This window comes from Stegostoma tigrinum, chromosome 26 (assembly GCF_030684315.1).
Source record: "Stegostoma tigrinum isolate sSteTig4 chromosome 26, sSteTig4.hap1, whole genome shotgun sequence".
NCBI classification, from domain to species: domain Eukaryota; kingdom Metazoa; phylum Chordata; class Chondrichthyes; order Orectolobiformes; family Stegostomatidae; genus Stegostoma; species Stegostoma tigrinum.
The window spans coordinates 31,336,239-31,355,943 of NC_081379.1; the positions used below are offsets into that span (position 1 = coordinate 31,336,239).

Consider the following 19,705-nt stretch of genomic DNA (forward strand, 5'->3'; position numbering starts at 1 on the left):
GAATCATAACCTCAGATCACCTGTAGACACATCGAGCATAACTTACAACATGATTTTTTTGAATAAATGAAATGCAGCCAAATGTTGACTGCAGATCTAAATTCTGTGGCTGCCTTCAGAGAGATTTTGGAATGTTACACTTAATGTGTGAAAGCAGCTTCAAAACAGAAAAGATGCACTGCAAACTAAACATAATTTCCTCAGAGTATCCCAAATGTGAGTAAGAGCGAAGAAGAGAACGTTCAGTTGGGAGACGCTTGCAGTGTCTCCCTTTCGGGAATACAGGCAGTGGTTAAAATCAGGCTGTAATCCTGGGGGGGGGGTGTCTGTGTGTGTGTGTGTGTGTGCGTGCGCATCAATGCCCTGAATTCCTACTGTTTTGATTAGCGTGTTATGACAATTAAGGTTCAGAGAAAAGCCATGTAAACACACCTGCACTGCAGGTAAAAGAAAAGTCTCCAAGTGCTGCCAGTCTTCCACTGCTGAAAGGAATTAGAATAAAACATCTTCAGTCAACCCACAAATCGGAGAATTTTGAAACTAACCGTTCAATGTTACCAGTAATAATCGACTGAAACAGCTGCAATGTTCAACTATCAGCATGTCACAAACAATTCAGAGAATAATCTTACGTATTTTTAAAAAAAATCTTTTTTAAACGCATCTTTTATTTCTATTGTGTGCGTATGGGTGTTGTATTACTAAGCATTCTCTCATTTAGCGATTAACAAAATCACTTTCGTCATTAATTCAAGAATGCTCAGTTATATTGGTTGTTTTAAAGCAAAAGTTTATTTGGTGTGGGAGAAAGGTATCCACGTGGGGAGGATCTTTTGTAAATTAACTGCATTAGAACCAGCTTGGCAGGTTTGAAGGTGGTGAATAATTAATAGAAGCCAGTTTATCTCCTCTCATCTGGGTGCTTAACAGTTTGAGATATACTGTATACAACCATAACAAGTTAGGGAACTTCACCCATGGACAGGTTGTAAAATTATTCTTCACAGAAATTTTGTTTCATAATATCTGCAACACCTTTGGATGCTAAATACACTTGAAATAGGACCACAAAAACTTGATGCTCTACAGAAAAATTGCTCATTCACAATACTTGCTCAGGATAAAGATATGACCTGTTATTTGGGGTGAGACACATACATTAGCACGATTCATGCATTCTACAACAGTTACTTTGTTTTAGAAATAATAAGTTGGATTAAAGAAACCTAAATTTTAAATGCAATACGTACAACACTTCTCTGCATGTTTATAGGCTTAAAATTACTGTCAGAACAATCTAAATAATTTCCAAAAGGTAACCTTTCCAAAGATGGCCTTGCTTCTCCAACTAACAACCAAAATGGTACATGAATCATTGGTTTTTGTTACACTTAAAACCAATGTGGCACAAACTAGAATCTCATGCTATGACAATCCAATGGTCTAAACCAGTGTTCTACTTAATGAGAAGGATGACAAACAGAATTAGGGCAAAAAAATGGCTCAAGATATATATGGGAGGTTGAAGGTAAAGGAGATTAAGACGGCTATGGAGGTAATGAGATATAGGGAAGAGTCGAAATGAAGGCTGTGTGAAGAAAAGAATTGAAAAAGGAAAAGTGGAAATGGAATGGGAAGGATATGAAACTGAAAGGGAAAAGAAACTCACAGTACTTAGAACTTAGAAGGGCAACTACAAGATATACTATGAATTTCAAACTTGCCACTTCATATATAGCAGAAGCATGGAGGATCTCAAAATCAAAAAACAATGCTATTTCAACAATATGTAGCGCTACAAATTGTAAGCACAAATGCAAATAATGTAACATTGTCAGGTAAGCCTAAGGATAACACTATCATAAGTTACAATACTTAGGGCTCATAATCCCCATTCACAGCTTTTAACAAGATCACCACTGCAATACAAGTTGGAAACCAGGTAACTGTAGCCCTCCCCTCGGATGTCAATTAAAGCTCGTTGCACAATATATGATTCAGAATCAAACCTGTAACATTTCAACTTTCTAGTTTAATACAATCAAAGTGATGTCTGAGCCCACTAAGTCATTAGGATATAAGTCTAGTTTTAAAATTCTAGAAAGGTTTTATTAATGTGAAATCTGGATTATTCAATTTAATAGGAAATCAGGAAAAAAGAGACTGTGACAAAAATGAAGGTCAAATATTTCACAAACCAAGAAGAAACCACCCATTTTCCCTCCTGCTTACTTTATAGTGTAGGAATTTACACCATTTTTATTTTCCAGAGTGTTGTCTAGATTCAGGGCACGATATTGGCAGTCAATGAGCCAAAAATACTGTTTATATTGGCCCCGATGTTGTGTACAGTGGCAACGATCAGTGGATTGCCTGTGCAGCTGTAAATTTCCATAACTCAACACTGCTGTGCATTTTTACCAGATCTTCTGCGACTAGCTTTAATAGAAACATGAAGCACAGGGTTCACCAATCCTGTTATGCAGCCAGTTCTGGATCCAAATTTTCATTGCCCCTTTCATTTCATGAGCTCCAACTTTAACCAATATCTTTTGGAAGTCTAAGTACACCATATCAACGGCATTACCCTCCTCGGCTACATCATTAGTTAAACACAGTTTGCCGTGTTTATACATTTACGCAGACTTTTCTTAATTAAAAGACATTTGCCCAAATAACTTGATACATCATTTCTTACTTATAGGCACTCATTCAAATGTTTGCTTTACATCATTTGCATTTAATCAATTGCTTAACAATATCAATGGCTTAAAGTGCGACCCAATGCCCAATCAAAATATACAAAACCTGAAAATTAATATGATAAATAGGATGTATAATTCTAAAAAAGACAAGACATTTCATAAGTTTATTCTATTAGGGAGGCAGATTGCATAATTCATTCACAAGGAAGACACAATGATCACTCTTATGACTGACTAAACAAGATATTGAACAACATTCTACAGAATACAATTTTTTGACAAAAATATTTTTTGGATACTTCAAGACTTAACAGATAGTCAAGGCTATTGAATCTGGCAAAAGAATATAAACTCAGTGGTTAGCACTGCAGCCTCACAGCGCCAGGGACCCAAATTCAATTCGAGCCTTGGGGGACTGTCTGTGCGGAGTTTGCACATTCTCTCTGTGTCTGCGTGGGTTTCCTCCGGGTGCTCCGGTTTCCTCCCACAGTCCAAAGATGTGCAGACTAGGTGTATCGGCCATGCTAAATTGCCCGTAGTGTTCAGGGGTATGTCGGTTATGGGGGGGGGGGGGGATGGGGATGGGTCTGGGTGGGATGCTTCAAGGGGCAGTGTGGACTTGTTGGGCTGAAGGGCCTGTTTCCACACTGTAGGTAATCTAACCTAATCAAAACAAATTCAACAAAATATAGTGGCGCCTTCCCAATCTATTAAAGAGCCAAATTTCAGCAATGACTAGTATTTATAAAGAACCTGTAATATTGTGAAATGTTCCATAGCATTTCAAAAGCAATTTGATCAGGAAATTTTATTCAGAGCCAAAAAATGAAAGAAATAGTACTTTGGCCAAAACGGCTCATTTCAAAGGAGAGTCTTAAAGGTGAAGAGAGTGGTTGTGAGTCAGAAAGATTTAGGGAGGGAATCTAGAGCTTAGAGCTTAGACAGATGACTGCACGGCAGCCAATGTTACAGTCTGAAAATCAGAAGCATAGAAAGGCCAGCATTGAAGAAGTACAGTCAAATTGTTGCTTGTGGCTGCCAGACGTTAGAGGGTTCCCAAGGGGAGGAGAAAGTCAAAGCTAGTCTCACTCCTCCTTTGTCCCCAAAAGTCTTATATGGGAAATTCTGACCTGTAACATTAGACAGAAATTCACAGTCATGTGGAAACAAGTCAGTACGAGTTAGGTATACATATAGTGTGAAAAAGAAGCTTAGATTCCTCAGCCCCAGAACAAAATGCATGTGCACTGAGCGGCATGAGGTGGCTGCAGATTGGTTTGTTTCTGATGTACAACGGTGTAGAATGTGGAAGGCAAACTTATTTTGATTGTGATTTCACAACATCGTACAAATATGTCTCTGGATCGTTAGAACAAATTGAGAAGTGACTTCGGACAGTTATCATCATGGTTACAAATGAGTACTTACTATAAGGATTTCAGAGCTAATTGCTTTCCTTTAAATTACCAGTGGCTGCCATTAAATTACTCTTGGAAGAGTGAAATCATCTATTGAAAATATCTTGAATATTCCACACTTACAACCAACGTAGACAGCATCGTGTTCTGAACTGCATATGCTGGGTAAGTACTTACACTTTTTATTAATGAAATGAATCCAACATGTACTTTTCTTTAGTCAAGTTCTTAACTGAAAGGGAGCATGTCCTCAAAAGGAGAAAATGGAATCTCAAACATAACATATTGAAGTTAGCTGGTTCAAATTTTAAAATGTTGCTAATCATAGTCATTGAGAACAATCCATCAAAATATAAAACAAAACTGAAGTTTAATTTGGAAGATTAAAATAGTATTTAGGTTCTGTTTGTTTTTCAAGTTATTAAAAAGCCAAAACAGTGGATCATAGAATTCTTACAGAATGGAAAAAGGCCATTCAGCATATGAAGTTTGCACCAACCATCCAACAGCATCCCACCCACACCCAGCACCTCCTCATCCCCTAATCCTGCAAAGACCATGGCTAATCCACATAACCTGCACATCCCTAGACACTAAGGAGCAATTTAGCATGGCCAATCCACCTAACCTGCATATTTTTGGACTGCGGGAGGAAACTGGAGCACTCGGCAGAAACTGGGGAGAATGTGTGTGTGAATTTGCACAGTTGTCCAAGGCTAGACTTGAACCTGGATCCCTGATGCTGTGAGAAAGTACTGCTAACCACTGAGCCACCAAGCCAGAGTACAGGTGCAAAGAGGGCGAGAGAGCGAGACGGACAGACAAGAATACATAGCACATCTCTAGCAAGCTCTGAACTTTTGACTAATTATTTGACTAATTTTATACACATGAGCATACGTAACTTTAATAACACTTATTTTTCTTTTACTTACCTACACTACTTTGTTTCTTTTCAGATTTCTTAGACTCTGGGGTTGTGGTACAGAACACATCCATGGGAGCCCACTCGAGATAGAGTGGTACATGCTGGAACTGCATGTTAAAAAAAAGGGTATGGAAACATTTCAGTCTGGTAGTAATGGATAAAGGCCGCCAACATTCTCGCAACGCAATACAGCTATGAATTTCAAATTCCCTATTTCTGCGGCATTGTTTTTGTAAATTAGATAAAATGTTTTCCAGTTATGAAACCAACTCTGACATTTTTTTAGAGATAATGGGAACTGCAGATGCTGGAGATTCCAAGATAATAAAATGTGAGGCTGGATGAACACAGCAGGCCAAGCAGCATCTCAGGAGTCTAGGCCCGAAACGTCAGCTTTTGTGCTCCTGAGATGCTGCTTGGCCTGCTGTGTTCATCCAGCCTCACATTTTATTATCCTGACATTTTTTTAAGTGTGGAAAACAGTCTTAAATTCCTTACACACTTTACTCAAAGTGGGAATTGTAAGTGCATGCTAAATGATGCAAATAATCTTGCAATTTTTCAGCAACCAAGTGCAGGCGCAAATATGGATGGCTCACACATGGTCATTTCCTCCCACAGAAAATAAAATACAAATTGCAGGTCTTAATCTGCAAAACCTAAGATCCTATATACATAAAACTTATATTATTAGACAGGTATCACAGTACCAAATAACCCGATTATCTGCACCTTCTTACCAGATCTGCAGAAGGAAAGTCCAACCTATAGTGGCCAGAATTTTGTACAGTACTCTGCATTCTGACCAGGGACCAGTCATTTATTAGTTCCTCAAAGTAAAAGGCTGAAATATGGATTGGGCATTGCATATGGGTGCACTTCTCTAATGCTGCCATTGTTGTTTACTTGCCTCAAAAACAGTGCCCAGGATGTTTTAGTAAATTAAAATAACAAGAACAGATTTGGATACGCAATAGTATACCTTGGAATATGCAAGCTTTGTAAATGCCTGTTTTGCTTCTGTAGGTTCTAGAAATTCCACAATGGCTGTTACACCAGCTGATGGAAGTAAAACACGTGCAACATCTCCAAATTTCTTAAATACTTTCTCCAATTCTTCCACATGTGTTCCAACAGGAATATTCTTTACAAGGATAACAGTTTTACTTCTCTTCCCAGCACCCTACAAGTGTGAAATAATAATAAATATCATAAAAAATGTTAACATTAAAAAATATAATTTGTATTACCAAAATTACATGCAGAATCAAATATTCAGACAATCAATCAATTACTTATGCTTTTGAAGCAATATCCAATCACAATCTTCCCACGTTCTAGTAACTAGTGGACTTTGGAGTGCTTGCCTTTGACCCTTTATTCGTTACAAATCTTAATGTGCTCCATTCCACGGTAAATTTGCCTTTGAAATGGTACAGTCTAACACACTCCCTTTCCTTGATGTGCTAGTTAAGAAATCTGCCTTCGTTCACAAATCAGTATGGATAGTGGGATTTACGTAATCCATGTGCCACAAGATTGGCCTTATCAGTGATCTTTTAAATTGGACCACAGGCATTTGTTCACCTTGCAGGACAGTAGCAAGTTGAATCGGACTGTTGTTCATTGCATTTCATGCAAGTTAGCACATGGATCAAAGCTCCCACTTTTGTTGCTATAAAGTGCATAGACTACCCCAAAATACTCTGATAGAACAAAATATTTTAATAACGTAAGGAACAAGTTAAGCAAGTTATTTTACGCTGCTACTATGCAAGTGATTTGAGTGATATATTGAACTGATATGATACTACGGTCAATCCAAGATGACTTTCAACTTTTCACACAATTAAGCAAAGTTATGCCCGAATCTCAGTGGTGGTGTGATACCAGGTACACAGGCATAAATCACAACTTTCGGCTGATCAAACCATATAAAACTGGCTGTTCAGCATAGGCAGAGTACAAGGCCATACACAGTTAGTCCGCATTTCCAAAACCCAAAAATGTCTACAGTTAAGTATGATTCCATGATTGAGTAGCACTTGGTGAACCAAGAGTCCAGAGATTACTCACAGTTACACTAACAACCAACCGATGATCAGCCAAACTCATAATATGGCTCATTAGCACATGCTAGAAGTGACACAGATTCATGCACAGGGATCTGTTCTCCACAAACAAAAGTAGTATATTTAAGGTTGGTCTTTTTTGAATTATCTAGAAAGGTTGGGAGCCTATTGCTCTCCAGTACAATAATATAGACAATCAGAGTGAACTGGCCATCTAATTAGCACCTCTTTCTCATACAGCATGAATTGTTTTGATTGGTTGAAACTTGGCATTCTTGAGTTTGTGTTCACAAATACAGGATAAAATGCTTCAGCAACATGATTCTATTTTCAGTAGCATTTCAATACCTGTACATTAAGAAGTGACAAACTTACCTATTCATTTTTGTATCCTATGTTCCTACTTATAAAACAGAATGCTAATTTCTATCGGGACTCTTTATTTTAGGAATAATACAACATTACATTGTGTTCTTCTTTTCAAACACTTATTTTCTGGCAGTAAATTTTGTTCTCACACTGGAGCGTGCAACCACCGAGATAAAAACAATTCAATTAATCAAGTTAATTTGTACTGATTTTGAATGTCATAAATAAACAATAAAAACAATAAACTGTCAAAAGTATTCACACATTCTTTCGATTTTTATTCCATATTCTGTCAATGCTCCTTTTCCACAAAATAGACTACTGTTAAATACTGAACTGAAGTACTGTTTGGAAATTGTGCTCTTGTGCTCTTTTTGTGCAACTATATTTGATGGAAAACATGTTTGAGCTGCTGGACAAAAGATTAATTACCAAATGCTTCACGGTTCAGCAACAGTGCAAAAAAATATATTAATGTTTCTGATAATGCATTAATCAACAAAGTTATGAACACTCATCTGAAGTGTCAGCTGTATGTATTTGGATGGTCTTACCTGACTGAAGGAGTCCAACCTAACTCCATTATCTATCAAGAACTGCCTGGTCTCTTGTACTATCTGTGTCTCACCCAGGGCCATGCGGACTGCAACACTGCCTTTTCCTTCCTTTAAAACATCAAAGTAAATATAAACTAGTTGATTTTATGTCTGTGAAAGTGGTCCACACATTTTTGAAAACAGCTTCCTCAGAAGAAGAAAGCACCAAAACCATGAAGTGATTGAAATACGGATTTTAATTCATTCTACTCACGTTTAGATTGAAAAATGCTACCTAATTCCATTATCTGCATAAACTTATATTGTATTTGCTGACAATCAAAATTTTGAATGACCCACTGCCATTATAATTTCAGTTTTATTGAGCAATAACATCACAAATCCTCTCCTGTGAATGTCATCACATAAGAACAGCAAAATGCAGGTTTTCAGCAAAAATAATTTTTCTCATTTTCCAGAATGTCATGACTGAATATGTATCCATTATGTAAGAGAGGTAACATGATTGAGAGAGGGACTGATCCCCATGAGATGATATAACATGAGCAGTGTAACAGAAAATATCCAACAAACCTTAGCAACTAGATAGCTTGGTTGATCCAACATTGTGCCCCAGGCCCAACGGTTCTGGACTTATGGCCCAGAGTTCAGGAGCCCCTGTTAAAAAAACGGCCAAAAAACACCTAAAAAGCTTGGTAGCATGAGACTATATGATCAAGAATGAAGAAACTGGAGAGTTGTGAGGAAATGCAGAATGGTGATCACTTCAGCAATTAAGTCAAAGCTAAAGTATAACAACAAAAAATTTCAGTTGAACTTAGTTGCAGGCCGACTTATGGCCAATTGTCCTTCCAGATTTATTGACTACTATGAGTTGAGGGATAAAGATTTTAGTCTATTATCAGTTGGGGGAATGCTACTGCAATCTACAATTTAGGACGATGTGTTAAACATTTAGAAAAATTTAGGCTGATTAGAGAAACAAAATAAATTTGTAAAGGAAACATCATATCTAAGAACCTAGACAATTTTTTTGAGGAGGCACTTGAAATAGCAGATAGGGGAATGTTTATGGATGTAGTTTATGTGGACTTCTGAAAGTAATTGACAAGATTCACAGACAGTCAGCTAAAATTAAAGCACCTGAAGTGGTAGGCAAGTTATTAATCTGGTCAGAAGATTGCTTCGGCAGTAAAAGAAAACAGGAAGAGATGAGCAAGTATCAGCGTTTCCACACTCAAGTTCCTCTTTGAGTCAAGTCTCATTCAGTCTTGGAAATATGACAGCATTTGTTCATCACCACTGGCTGAAAATATTGGTATTCTCTCCATAGCATTATAGGAGTACCTTTACCACAGACTACAGCAGTTCAACACAATGTCTCGCCATAACATTAAGGGCAAGGGGATGAGGCAGCAGTTGCTGCACCACCAACAATTTCCAAATAATGTGAATGAATAATTTAAAGGCTTTTTTTTTCTGAAAAAGTTTAAGTGGAAAGGAAGTCACCAGCGACGACGCAGAGGGATTTTTGCTGGAGCCTTAAAGTATTCACTATATTCATTAAAGACATCAATAACACGAGAGAGCCAATATCTAAGTTTGCCACTGCCACAAGCATTGATAGCACAATAAGCAGTGCGGACCAAAACATAGAAATACAAAGAGACACTAACAGATTAATTGAATGAATAGGTCTGGTGCAGATGAATTTCAAAATGGAAGAACAAAAATCATCCATTTTGGACCAAAAGTAGTAATAAGGTTTTTTTTTAATATGGTGAAAAGCTACAAATACAACAACTCTGAAGAAATTAAACAGCTTAAAACTTAGCCAGTAAAAATGCTAATGTAATGATACTTCTTATAAATAAAGGACAAGAATGTAACAGGGGAGGAAATACATTATAACTGTTTAAAGCTCATCTAAAATCGCATCAGGACACTGCACTTTCTTGGTCATCACATCATAGAAAGGCCTTGGGAAGAATGCTGCTCAGATTCACCAAAATCTCCAAGTTAAGTTGCAAAGGAGAGATCATATGAACTCGGGTTGTGATTCCTGGAATATGAAAGGTTGAGGTGATTTTGCAGAGTTTTAGGATTTTAGAAAGAACAGAAGTTAGACAAACAGAAACAAATGCTATGCTGGGTTGTATTAGACAAGACGACATAACCTACAAATCAGAGCCAGGCCATTCAAGGGAGAAGGAGAGATAAACATCACCGAAAGCAGGAAAGTGAACCTCACTCCAAAGAATAGCAGAATTTATAATTTCTAATTTGAGACTGATAGAGTTTTGTTAGCAAATGACATTAAGCAACGTGGATTCAAAGCAGATGATGTAGTTACTTACTAAATAAAAACCAAAAGAACTGCGGATGCTGTAAATCAGGAACAAAAACAAAGTTGCTGGAAAAGCTCACAAGGTTTGGCAGCATCTGTAAAGAAAATAAAATCAGATTTAATGTTTTGGGTTTGGTGACCCGAAACGTTAACTCTGATGGGGTGGCACGGTGGCTCAGTGGTTAGCACTGCAGCCTTACAGGGACCGAGGTTCAACTCCAGCCTCGGGTAACTGCCTGTGCGGAGTTTGCACATTCTCCCTGTGTCTGCTTGGGTTTCCTCCAGGTGCTCCGGTTCCCTCTCACAGTCCAAAAGACGTGCAGGCTAGGTGGATCGGCCATACTAAATTGCCCGTAGTGTTCAGGGGTGTGTGGGTTATACGGGGATGGGACTGGGTGGGATACTCCAAGGAGCAGTCTGGACTTGTTGGGTCGAAGGGCCTGTTTCCACACTGCAGGGAATCTAATCTGATCTTTGTTTCAAAAATGCTGCCAGACCTTCTGATATTTTCCAGCAACTTTGTTCTTGTTCCTGATTTACAGCATGCGCAGTTCTTTCGGTTTTTATTTAGTATTTAGCTCACTGCTACATCTCTTCTCGGAATACCCACTTTGAAGGAGTTCTGCTCCTCTCTCTGACGCAATTTCCGTTCCAATCTTTCTTCTTGCCTGCCGACATTAATTTCACTGTCACTCCTGGTGTTTGGCCAAGTATTTGCTAAAACTCGTTTCCACAGACATATCACATTCATCAGTGACTGCCTCTGGCTCAGACTCACCCTATGTGGATTCCAACTGAAGTTTCATCCCTCATGTATTGAATCCTCCCAGGATCACAGATATCTCCGTGATGTTCAACGTGCTGAGCTTTTCCAGCAACATTGTTTTTGTTCCTGATGTAGGTATGTCACCAGCAAGTCTTGCACAGTGCTTTAAAAAGTGAGAGTTCCTACTTGTAATGTTTTTGGTGAGAGGTGCAGTCTCTTAAATTTTATCTCAAAATAAGGCATTCATTAGTTTAACATAACACATACGGCACAAATATTGTGAACAAAATTATTTGTGCAATCCAAATTTAAAGAAAAAAACTTACATGATCCAGGACTTGGCTTTTTGTAGCATTATATTTTGCTGCTATTGCATCAGCAACAGCATTAGTTCCCATAAATAAAGTATTCCAGTTATGTGAACTAAAAAGTACAAGAAAAGATAGTCATATTCTACATAGAAATGGATAAATTTCACTGACTAAAGATGCTGCTTCTCTTCAAAAATGGAGAGTGTGTATGCCTCTACTTCAGCTCAGCTATGAGTGTGAAGAGGCCCACTCAGATAATGGGGAGCAATGCATTTCTATCATAGTTGTTCAGGGGGCAGACATTACCTTCAGTTAGTTGGAGAGAAGATGTGCTGAGTTGATTATATGGATTTCCTGTTTGCTTCATGGGGCTAAAGATCAAATTTTTAAAACAAAATTTCATTGATACAGGCTTCCTACCAGCAATCCCCTATCATTTTTGATAATTGCCTGTGTTTGAGATAGAATGTGTGGAGCTGGATGAACACAGCAGGTCAAGCAGCATCTTAGGAGCACAAAAGCTGGCGTTTCGGGCCTAGACCCTTCATCAGAAAAGGGGGATGGGGAGAGGATTCTGAAATAAATAGGGAGAGAGGGGGAGGCGGACCGAAGATGGATAGAGGAGAAGATAGGTGGAGAGGAATGTCAATGGGAGAGAGATCCCCTGAGGTTGGTCCGGAGGGAGGAGGGTAACTTCTTCAGGTTAGGCATCCTGGGAGAGGCTTTGCAGTGAGGTTAAAATTGTGATCAGAGATAATGGGAACTACAGATGCTAGAGAATCCGAGATAACAAAGTGTGAAGCTGGATGGATTCTCCAGCATCTGCAGTTCCTATTATCTCTGATCACAATTTTAACCTCACCGCGAAGCCTCTTCCAGGATGCCTAACCTGAAGAAGTTACCCTCCTCCCTCCGGACCAACCTCAGGGGATCTCTCTCCCACTGACTTTCCTCTCCACCTATCTTCTCCTCTATCCATCTTCGGTCCGCCTCCCCCTCTCCCCCTATTTATTTCAGAGTCCTCTCCCCAACCCACTTTTCTGATGAAGGGTCTAGGCCCGAAACATCAGTTTTTGTGCTCCTAAGATGCTGCTTGGCCTGCTGTGTTCATCCAGCTCCACACTTTGCTATCTCGGATTCTCCAGCATGTACAGTTCCCATTATCTTTGAGATAGAATGTTCTGACTTTACATTTTCTACTTTTAGAGACAGAAGGAGGATCCCACTATTTAAACTCAATGGCTGAAATACATTTGTCAATTCTGATTGCTGAGGGGAAACACTTTTCTACTAACTGGAGAATGATGGTGTTGGCCAGTATATCTCAGCAGGGTCAGAGGAATGGTGGCTAACTACTCTCAAATCAAAGTCAGGGAAGTTGATTTTGTTTAAGCTGACTGTTCAACTTCCAAAACAGGACTGATTTACACTCTTTAGGAAGCGAGTCTGAGGCTAAAGACTGTCATGTAAGATTTTGGTGCTAGCCCACTGCAAACAATAGATGCAGTCTGGCATTTACAATAGTACCGGATCAGGTTATGTTTTAAAAAAAAATGCAATGTAACAATGTGTCACACACAAAATATGAAGATCTAGGTATTTCATGAAGTCTAAATTTAAAGTTACAATTACAAAACTTGGCTGCTCAATTGAAAATACCCATGAGGGAAAATTCTCCATACAGAAGTGTTTCAGATGCGAAGGTTTTAAAACAGATAACAAAATGTATTAACTAATTGACTATCATCTTGTTAGTTGATACATTCAATGCGTGTATTCCAACCTGCTACTGCTGGCCTTGTCATTAGCAGCTTTATTTCTCTTGTAAGTAGAGAGGCCTGATGTTTCACTGTCTTGAGTGGTCTCCTTTTTTACTGTAGATGGTAAAATGTGCATCATTCTGCCCTGTATCGATAGAAAATAATTTTGCATCATTTATCCACTTTTTTTTATATATAATTTTGCGCTGTTGTTGCAGTCACATGTAGCATGAAAAAAATTTATCTTAGAAATTAAGTTTTATGTTCATGCATTAAGTAACTGTTCGATTTGTTTAGTAGTTAGAAATTTGAAATGCACAAAAATGACACAGCAGTCAAGCAATTAAAAACCTATGCAAACTTCAAATAAGTGCAATACATTAAAATGAACATCCCTTGTTAATTTTTCTGAAGCATAAAGCAGTAGATTTGAAAACGACTCTAATGTTTAGTGTTAGTGAGTCAGCATCACAAATGTTTAAAAGTTAAGATTCTGGGTATATCAATTTAAAGTACGCAAATAATTTTTTAAGCATCCATCCAATCTTTGAACATTAATAACATGAATAAAGGCAACAATGTGAGAGATTTCTTGCCTCCTGAAATAATGGGTTTGTGTTAAATATTCAATATGGTTTACTGAAATGAGGAATACTGGTAAGGATTTAATTGATTATGAGTCAGTCAAGGCCAAACTGAATTAACAATCCTACTGTTCCATCCTCTTTTGTAGGAAATTTCCATTATTGAAAGATGTCTAGTGAATACTGCTTTTACTAAATAAAACGTACACCAAACCAGGCTGCCTACTTAATTCATCCTCTACTGACGCTAGTTCACATCACCAGTGGTCACAATAAGCATGGAACAGCACATGCCAATCCTGTGGTCAGGAAGGCTGAAACCATGTTAATCAGTCCTGTAACAATTCACTGTCTATCTTCTCTGGTATAGACAAAGGAAAAAGAAACACATTCAACCAAATTAACCCACAGAGAGACATTTTTGTGATATGTGTAACAATGATTACTCAAACATATTTGGAATGGAAGTGTGCAGATAAACTCATCACTTACTGCTGAAATTCTTTTGCACTCAGCTCTAGTCAATACTTACACAGTGGTCCTGGTTGCACAAGCTGAAGGAAGCTCAAGAGAGTGTTTCATCCTGAAGGAGTCATTTCCTAATTGTTTAAAATCCAGCAGTACCCTATTCAAAGGGTCTAAAATTATCTGGAATTAGGTAAATGGGTTTATCGCGCTTATTTCTAACATCAAGTATATAGTTGTGGGGTGGGGGGGAGGAGCAGATATAGAGAGAAGGGTGAACAGTAGAGTGATAAAATGCAAAAATGGAGATCTCATCAAAAATAAATGAAATGTGAGCAGAGGAAGAAGATTTAATCTTGAAACTGCATTACAAAAGGCTTATCTTCAAGTCAAAAGCAAACATTATCCTACTTTTAGTCATTTTAGAAGTTGACTATCACAGTTTGCATATAGAACTTAAATTTTGTTTTAAAATTTTCCGCATTTGAGCATTTTAAAGTCTATTGGCAATTTAAGATAGAGTTCAGCTATAATTCTCAAAGGTTCAACAAGACAGATTACTGACTGCCACCCTCTGGTGATTTTGATGAGTTGCATACTTAGACGCATTCCTTTCAAATACTGACACTTCACTATGAATTGTTTTCTTCAATGCTTTACCTTTAAAGCTTGTTGTGCTACTTTTTCTCAAGTTCAGGATCCAAAAAGAGAATGTGGAAAAATGTGCAGCACAACACACTCAAAACTGTTTTGTGTGTTTTTTAGTATGAATGACTGCAAACTGAATCGGACACCAAAAAATAGAAAGTTTCTTCAAGTTTTGTGGAAGACTTCACTCCCAAAGGCCTGATGCACTCCCAAAGGCCTGATGTGTTTTCTTCCTTCATTACTACCTATCCCACTCTGATGGCAAAACGTTCATCCGATTCAAGCTCTAAACGACCACTCATCGTATCCAGAAGAACTCGCCATTGCTAGGACATCCCAAAATGAATAACATGCCACCTTTAAAATGCCAATGGGCATCCAGACAAGCACTGTTTGACTGGAGTTGCCCTGCACAGTTCCTGACATTTGCCCTGGGCACAGCAGTGAAAGGAAATTTGTTATCTTGCTCTGCAGATAGGCACATGGAGGTCCTGGTGGACATTCTCTTCCCTCAGCAACATAACAGGCCTTGCCAGCCTGGTCTGAGTTTGCCACTGGGTTCAATACAGTCTCAGCTGTCTGGAGGTACAAACAACAAAGTAGGAAGAAAAAAAATCAATGGCCTTCTCCACTCTATTTTCTCTGATATCTTATGTTTACTATCTCTGCGTCTGCACCAACCTCCCACCAAGGCTCATACTCTACCACTCTCATATGGTATGCAACATCTTCTGTCATTTGCCATCACACACCATTGGCCCTGCGTTACCTCTGCGCTGCCTACCTCAGTTGTTCAGGGCAGCTCCACAACTGCACTAAAAATATCAACTGCCCCACATAAGTGCGTCCCGTAATATTTGCCTCTCTAGCTCAGTTTCTCAATATGGTCAGTTCGTATCTTAAAAGTGATTGTTATTTAAAAGTTTTCTTCTCTTCAACTATACACTTTTGTTAAACTAAAGGGTGGTTTGGTTATCTTTCTTCATTTCAATTTGTTTCAGAGATTTTGCTGCTACTATGCATGCTCCTGGGTGTCAGCAAATGCAGCCTAGAGGATGCCAATGTCAGCAGATGTGAAGTGCATGTCGCCAGTGCCCAGAGAGTGTGCTCCAAGGTGATTGTGCCTAGAGACCAACACGGAGGAAGATGTGAGGTGAAGTCGCCACTCTTGACTTCTACGTCAAGAATTGTGTGTCCAATTTCCTTCAGCAAATGATACAACAGAAATCCACCTATTAAATGAGGCAAGATTGGCATTCCATAAACTCATTAACAAGCAATAATCCACCTTAATAGGCAACACAACCCATCCCCCAACTAGTGGTGACCAAGAATTTTGCCTTGCTGCCTGGAAGTGAGGTATAAAATGCAGTGAGATAGCAAGAACTGCAGGTGCTGGAGTCAGAGATAGCAAAGTGTGGAACTGGAGGAACACAGGATAATAAAATGTGAGAGATAATGGGAACTGCAGATGCTGGAGAATTCCAAGATAATAAAACGTGAGGCTGGATGAACACAGCAGGCCAAGCAGCATCTCAGGAGCACAAAAGCTGACGTTTCGGGCCTAGACCCTTCATCAGAGAGCCACAAAAGCTGACGTTTCGGGCCTAGACTCTAGGAACACAGTTGGCCAGGCAGAATTCAAGAAGCAGGAAAACTGATGTTTTGGGTCGGGACCCCTCCTCAGAAATTAATTTTGTTCTTCCAGCTCCACACCTTGATATCTATAAAATGCAGTGAGTTGTTCTTGATATCAAGCCAGGCCTCTCAAAACTTCTTGTGCAATTCTGCCATGGTTTCCATAGCAGGTCCTTCAGGCCCCCATAAGATTGCACTCTGCATGTCTGTGTGCACAGAAAATAAATTTTACAGAGATGCTTTGAGGAAAAAAAAACTACCACCTTTAGAAAACTGAATATACGAACCAGAAATCAATACTTCACTTAAGAAAATTTCAATCTCCCCCTCTGCCCCATGATGTTATTTGCTTTACAATATATAGCATATTTTGTTTAAAATGTTACAAATTGACAAACTCTGGGGAAAAGAAATTCCTTCTACAGATCCTCATTTCTATGTTTTCTCCTCATTTCTCTCCAGTTTACAGTATAGGTGCTACAGAGTCATACTGCATGGAAACACACACCGGTCCAATTCATCCATGACAACCAAGTTTCCCAAACTAAAACAGTTGCATTTGCCTGCACTTAGCCCATATCCTTCTAAAACTTTCCTATTTACATACCTTTCCAAACATCTCTTAAATGTTGTCACTGTACCTATACCTTGCACTTCCTCTGGGAGTCATTACCTCACTTAGATGTCAAGAATTATTATTGGGGTGAGGTTCTAAAGGACTGGTGATACTAGAACTCTATAGCAGTTCTAAATTCATAGCATTAGCATATTGTGATGGAATCTTCCAGTGATATCCACTTGTTTTGTGCTGAACAAGCTAGTATTCCATGAAATGTAGCATTTCGTGCACAATCAAATTACAAGAGTCATTGTTAGCAACATTCAAAACTGCTCACAGATGGGGAAAGGCATATTGGAACATTTTCAACAGGTCACTGAGGAAAGTCTCAAGGTTAGTGAACAGGGGTTCAAAGAAAACAGGCAGGGGGTGCAGATCATTAAGTATAGGAAACACAGAGATGCCGATTCGATCTTAATTAGTTTCCATTAATTAATTTCCATTCCCTTTGTGCAGCAGTTATCTGTACTGCTGGAAAGGCAGCTGAAGTTCATAGGTTCTGTGTTCAAGGACTCAGTGAGGAGTCAAGGACAGTTGAATGGATTCACGTTGATAGAACAAACTCAGGAAGAGATTCTAGAAATTAGTAGGCAGCTAAGAATTAGCGTCAGAACTCAGAAACTGTCCTGGAGCTGAAGAAATGGGAATATTTACGGAAGAGTATTGCAGGGCAGCTGAGAGAGATTAAGAAGACTGTAACCATTAATACTCAAGTGCAGCTGGGAGTAGGTCAGGGTAGAAAAGCTCACAAATGGTATTTGCTTGACATAATGAACATGTTTGGAGCTCAGGGGAAAACCCAGGGCAAAATATTATAAAACTCGTATGTGGGCTATAAAAGTGGACCTCAAAGTGGTCAAGTAATACAACTCCAGCCCTATGCTTTGTTAAATTAAATTGAAAAAGGAATTCAAGGTGATATCCTGGACTACTACTTTTGAATCCCCTAAAGAGTTCAGGAAAATTTTACTGATTTCCCTAAGTGACCTTAGTTTTTACACGAATTTGCCCCACCCCAAGTTCACAAAAACATGAAATAAACTAGATAGATTTGTTTTAAAACTGGCAATGAGTTTCATTTGTTTATAAAACCAAAGCAAACCAATGGCATGAGAAATTTGGCATTAACCAGGTTTTCTGAAAGGCTCTTTCGGCATTATACTGTTCTAAGTTCTAAATTAAAACTTGAAAACTTGTAAAAGTTAACAAGAGGACTGGTACAACATTTTGCACTCGTGAATTACCTTGAAAATGATGTAACATCTTGATCCCCTCAGAAGTGATAGCTTATGTGAATCAGTGATGGGTAAAAGCAAAGATTTTGTTGCTGTAATTCTACAGACATTACTCACATCCCAGAAGTCTATCAAATTCTTCATATGTTCCGAAAATAGAGAACTATGTCATCACAAAGTCTGTGAAAGATATACCTCATTGTACAACTAGGTTAAAAGCACATTACTGATTTTGAATTCCAAATGTAATTGCATTTGAATCAGGAATTTTATGTAGAATTACCAAGCCTTACCTGAAACACTTCCCCATCTAATTCAGCAAAGGCCTTCACAGCATGTTCAGGCATCATGTACGTAATGAAAGCAAAGCCTTTTGGTTTCTTCGTTAGGCTGTCTATAGGAAAATGAATCTCCGCTAACGGTCCTGTTAGAATTTAACATAAATGAATTGCTCCAAGTTAATATAAAACACATCACAATTGTTCCCAATACAAACTGATTTAATTCTTCTGATTGTGGTAAATCAATTTTAAATTCAAATACATTCACTGCAATGTTTTCAAAAAAAAAGTTTATACATTATGAAGTAGTCACCAATTTTAGATAAATCAGTAGAATTGCTGGCATTTACAAATAATCTAAGTTTCCACAAACATTTGCATCAGCACTGCAGTGAATTTTGAAAGTTTCACTTTCAACTTATTAAGTGTACAGGTTATTCTGGCAACGTGCACTTCTTGCACCTTGTCTTTACCTCAAAGTTTCATCAGTTTTAGTTTCTTTTAGGTTGTGATGTCATAATGGCACAAGAGGGCGCCTTTCAAACTTTTGGAGTCCATGATATCTGTGGAACAATCTAGTCAGTTACATTCCTGCAACTACTACTTCCAGAACCCTACAAATTTATTTCAAGCAAGAGACTATGCAACTTCCACTGGAGATCATTCAATGTTTTTACAGCCACTATCCTCCAGTGTATGTGTCAGGGTATGAATAACATTCTTCCTTACAACTCTGCTGCAGCTCTTTTCTACTACCCTAATTCCTTGTACAATCGACTATTGCAAATAGCTTTCTTTGTCCACCTAATCAAAACCAGTCATAATCTTGTGCACCTCTATCAAATCTCCCCTCAGTCGTCTTCTTTCAAGGTGAACAACAGCAGCCTCAACTTAACAGTGTGGCGAAAATCTCTCATCCCTGAAACCATTAGAACATAGAACATAGAACAGTACAGCACAGAACAGGCCCTTCAGCCCACCTTGTTGTGCCGACCATTGATC

At 38.5% G+C, this 19,705-nt stretch overlaps 1 protein-coding gene across 4 annotated transcripts in view; it reads right to left on the minus strand.

The window, feature by feature from the left end:
* rbm19 (RNA binding motif protein 19) overlaps positions 1 to 19,705 on the minus strand; it is a 239,328-nt gene that overhangs the window by 196,271 nt on the left and 23,352 nt on the right. For all 4 annotated transcript variants that reach the window (XR_007249971.2, XM_059655088.1, XM_048556299.2 and 1 more), the window contains exons 11-16: positions 18,716 to 18,846; positions 13,257 to 13,378; positions 11,489 to 11,585; positions 8,047 to 8,157; positions 6,034 to 6,234; positions 5,059 to 5,158 (exon numbers count right to left, since the gene is read on the minus strand). Coding sequence is in view for 3 of the 4 variants with exons in the window: in XM_059655088.1 (XP_059511071.1) it covers positions 5,059 to 5,158; positions 6,034 to 6,234; positions 8,047 to 8,157; positions 11,489 to 11,585; positions 13,257 to 13,378; positions 18,716 to 18,846 (762 nt within the window). In the remaining variant the exon portion in view is untranslated. The remainder of the gene's footprint in view (positions 1 to 5,058; positions 5,159 to 6,033; positions 6,235 to 8,046; positions 8,158 to 11,488; positions 11,586 to 13,256; positions 13,379 to 18,715; positions 18,847 to 19,705) is intronic.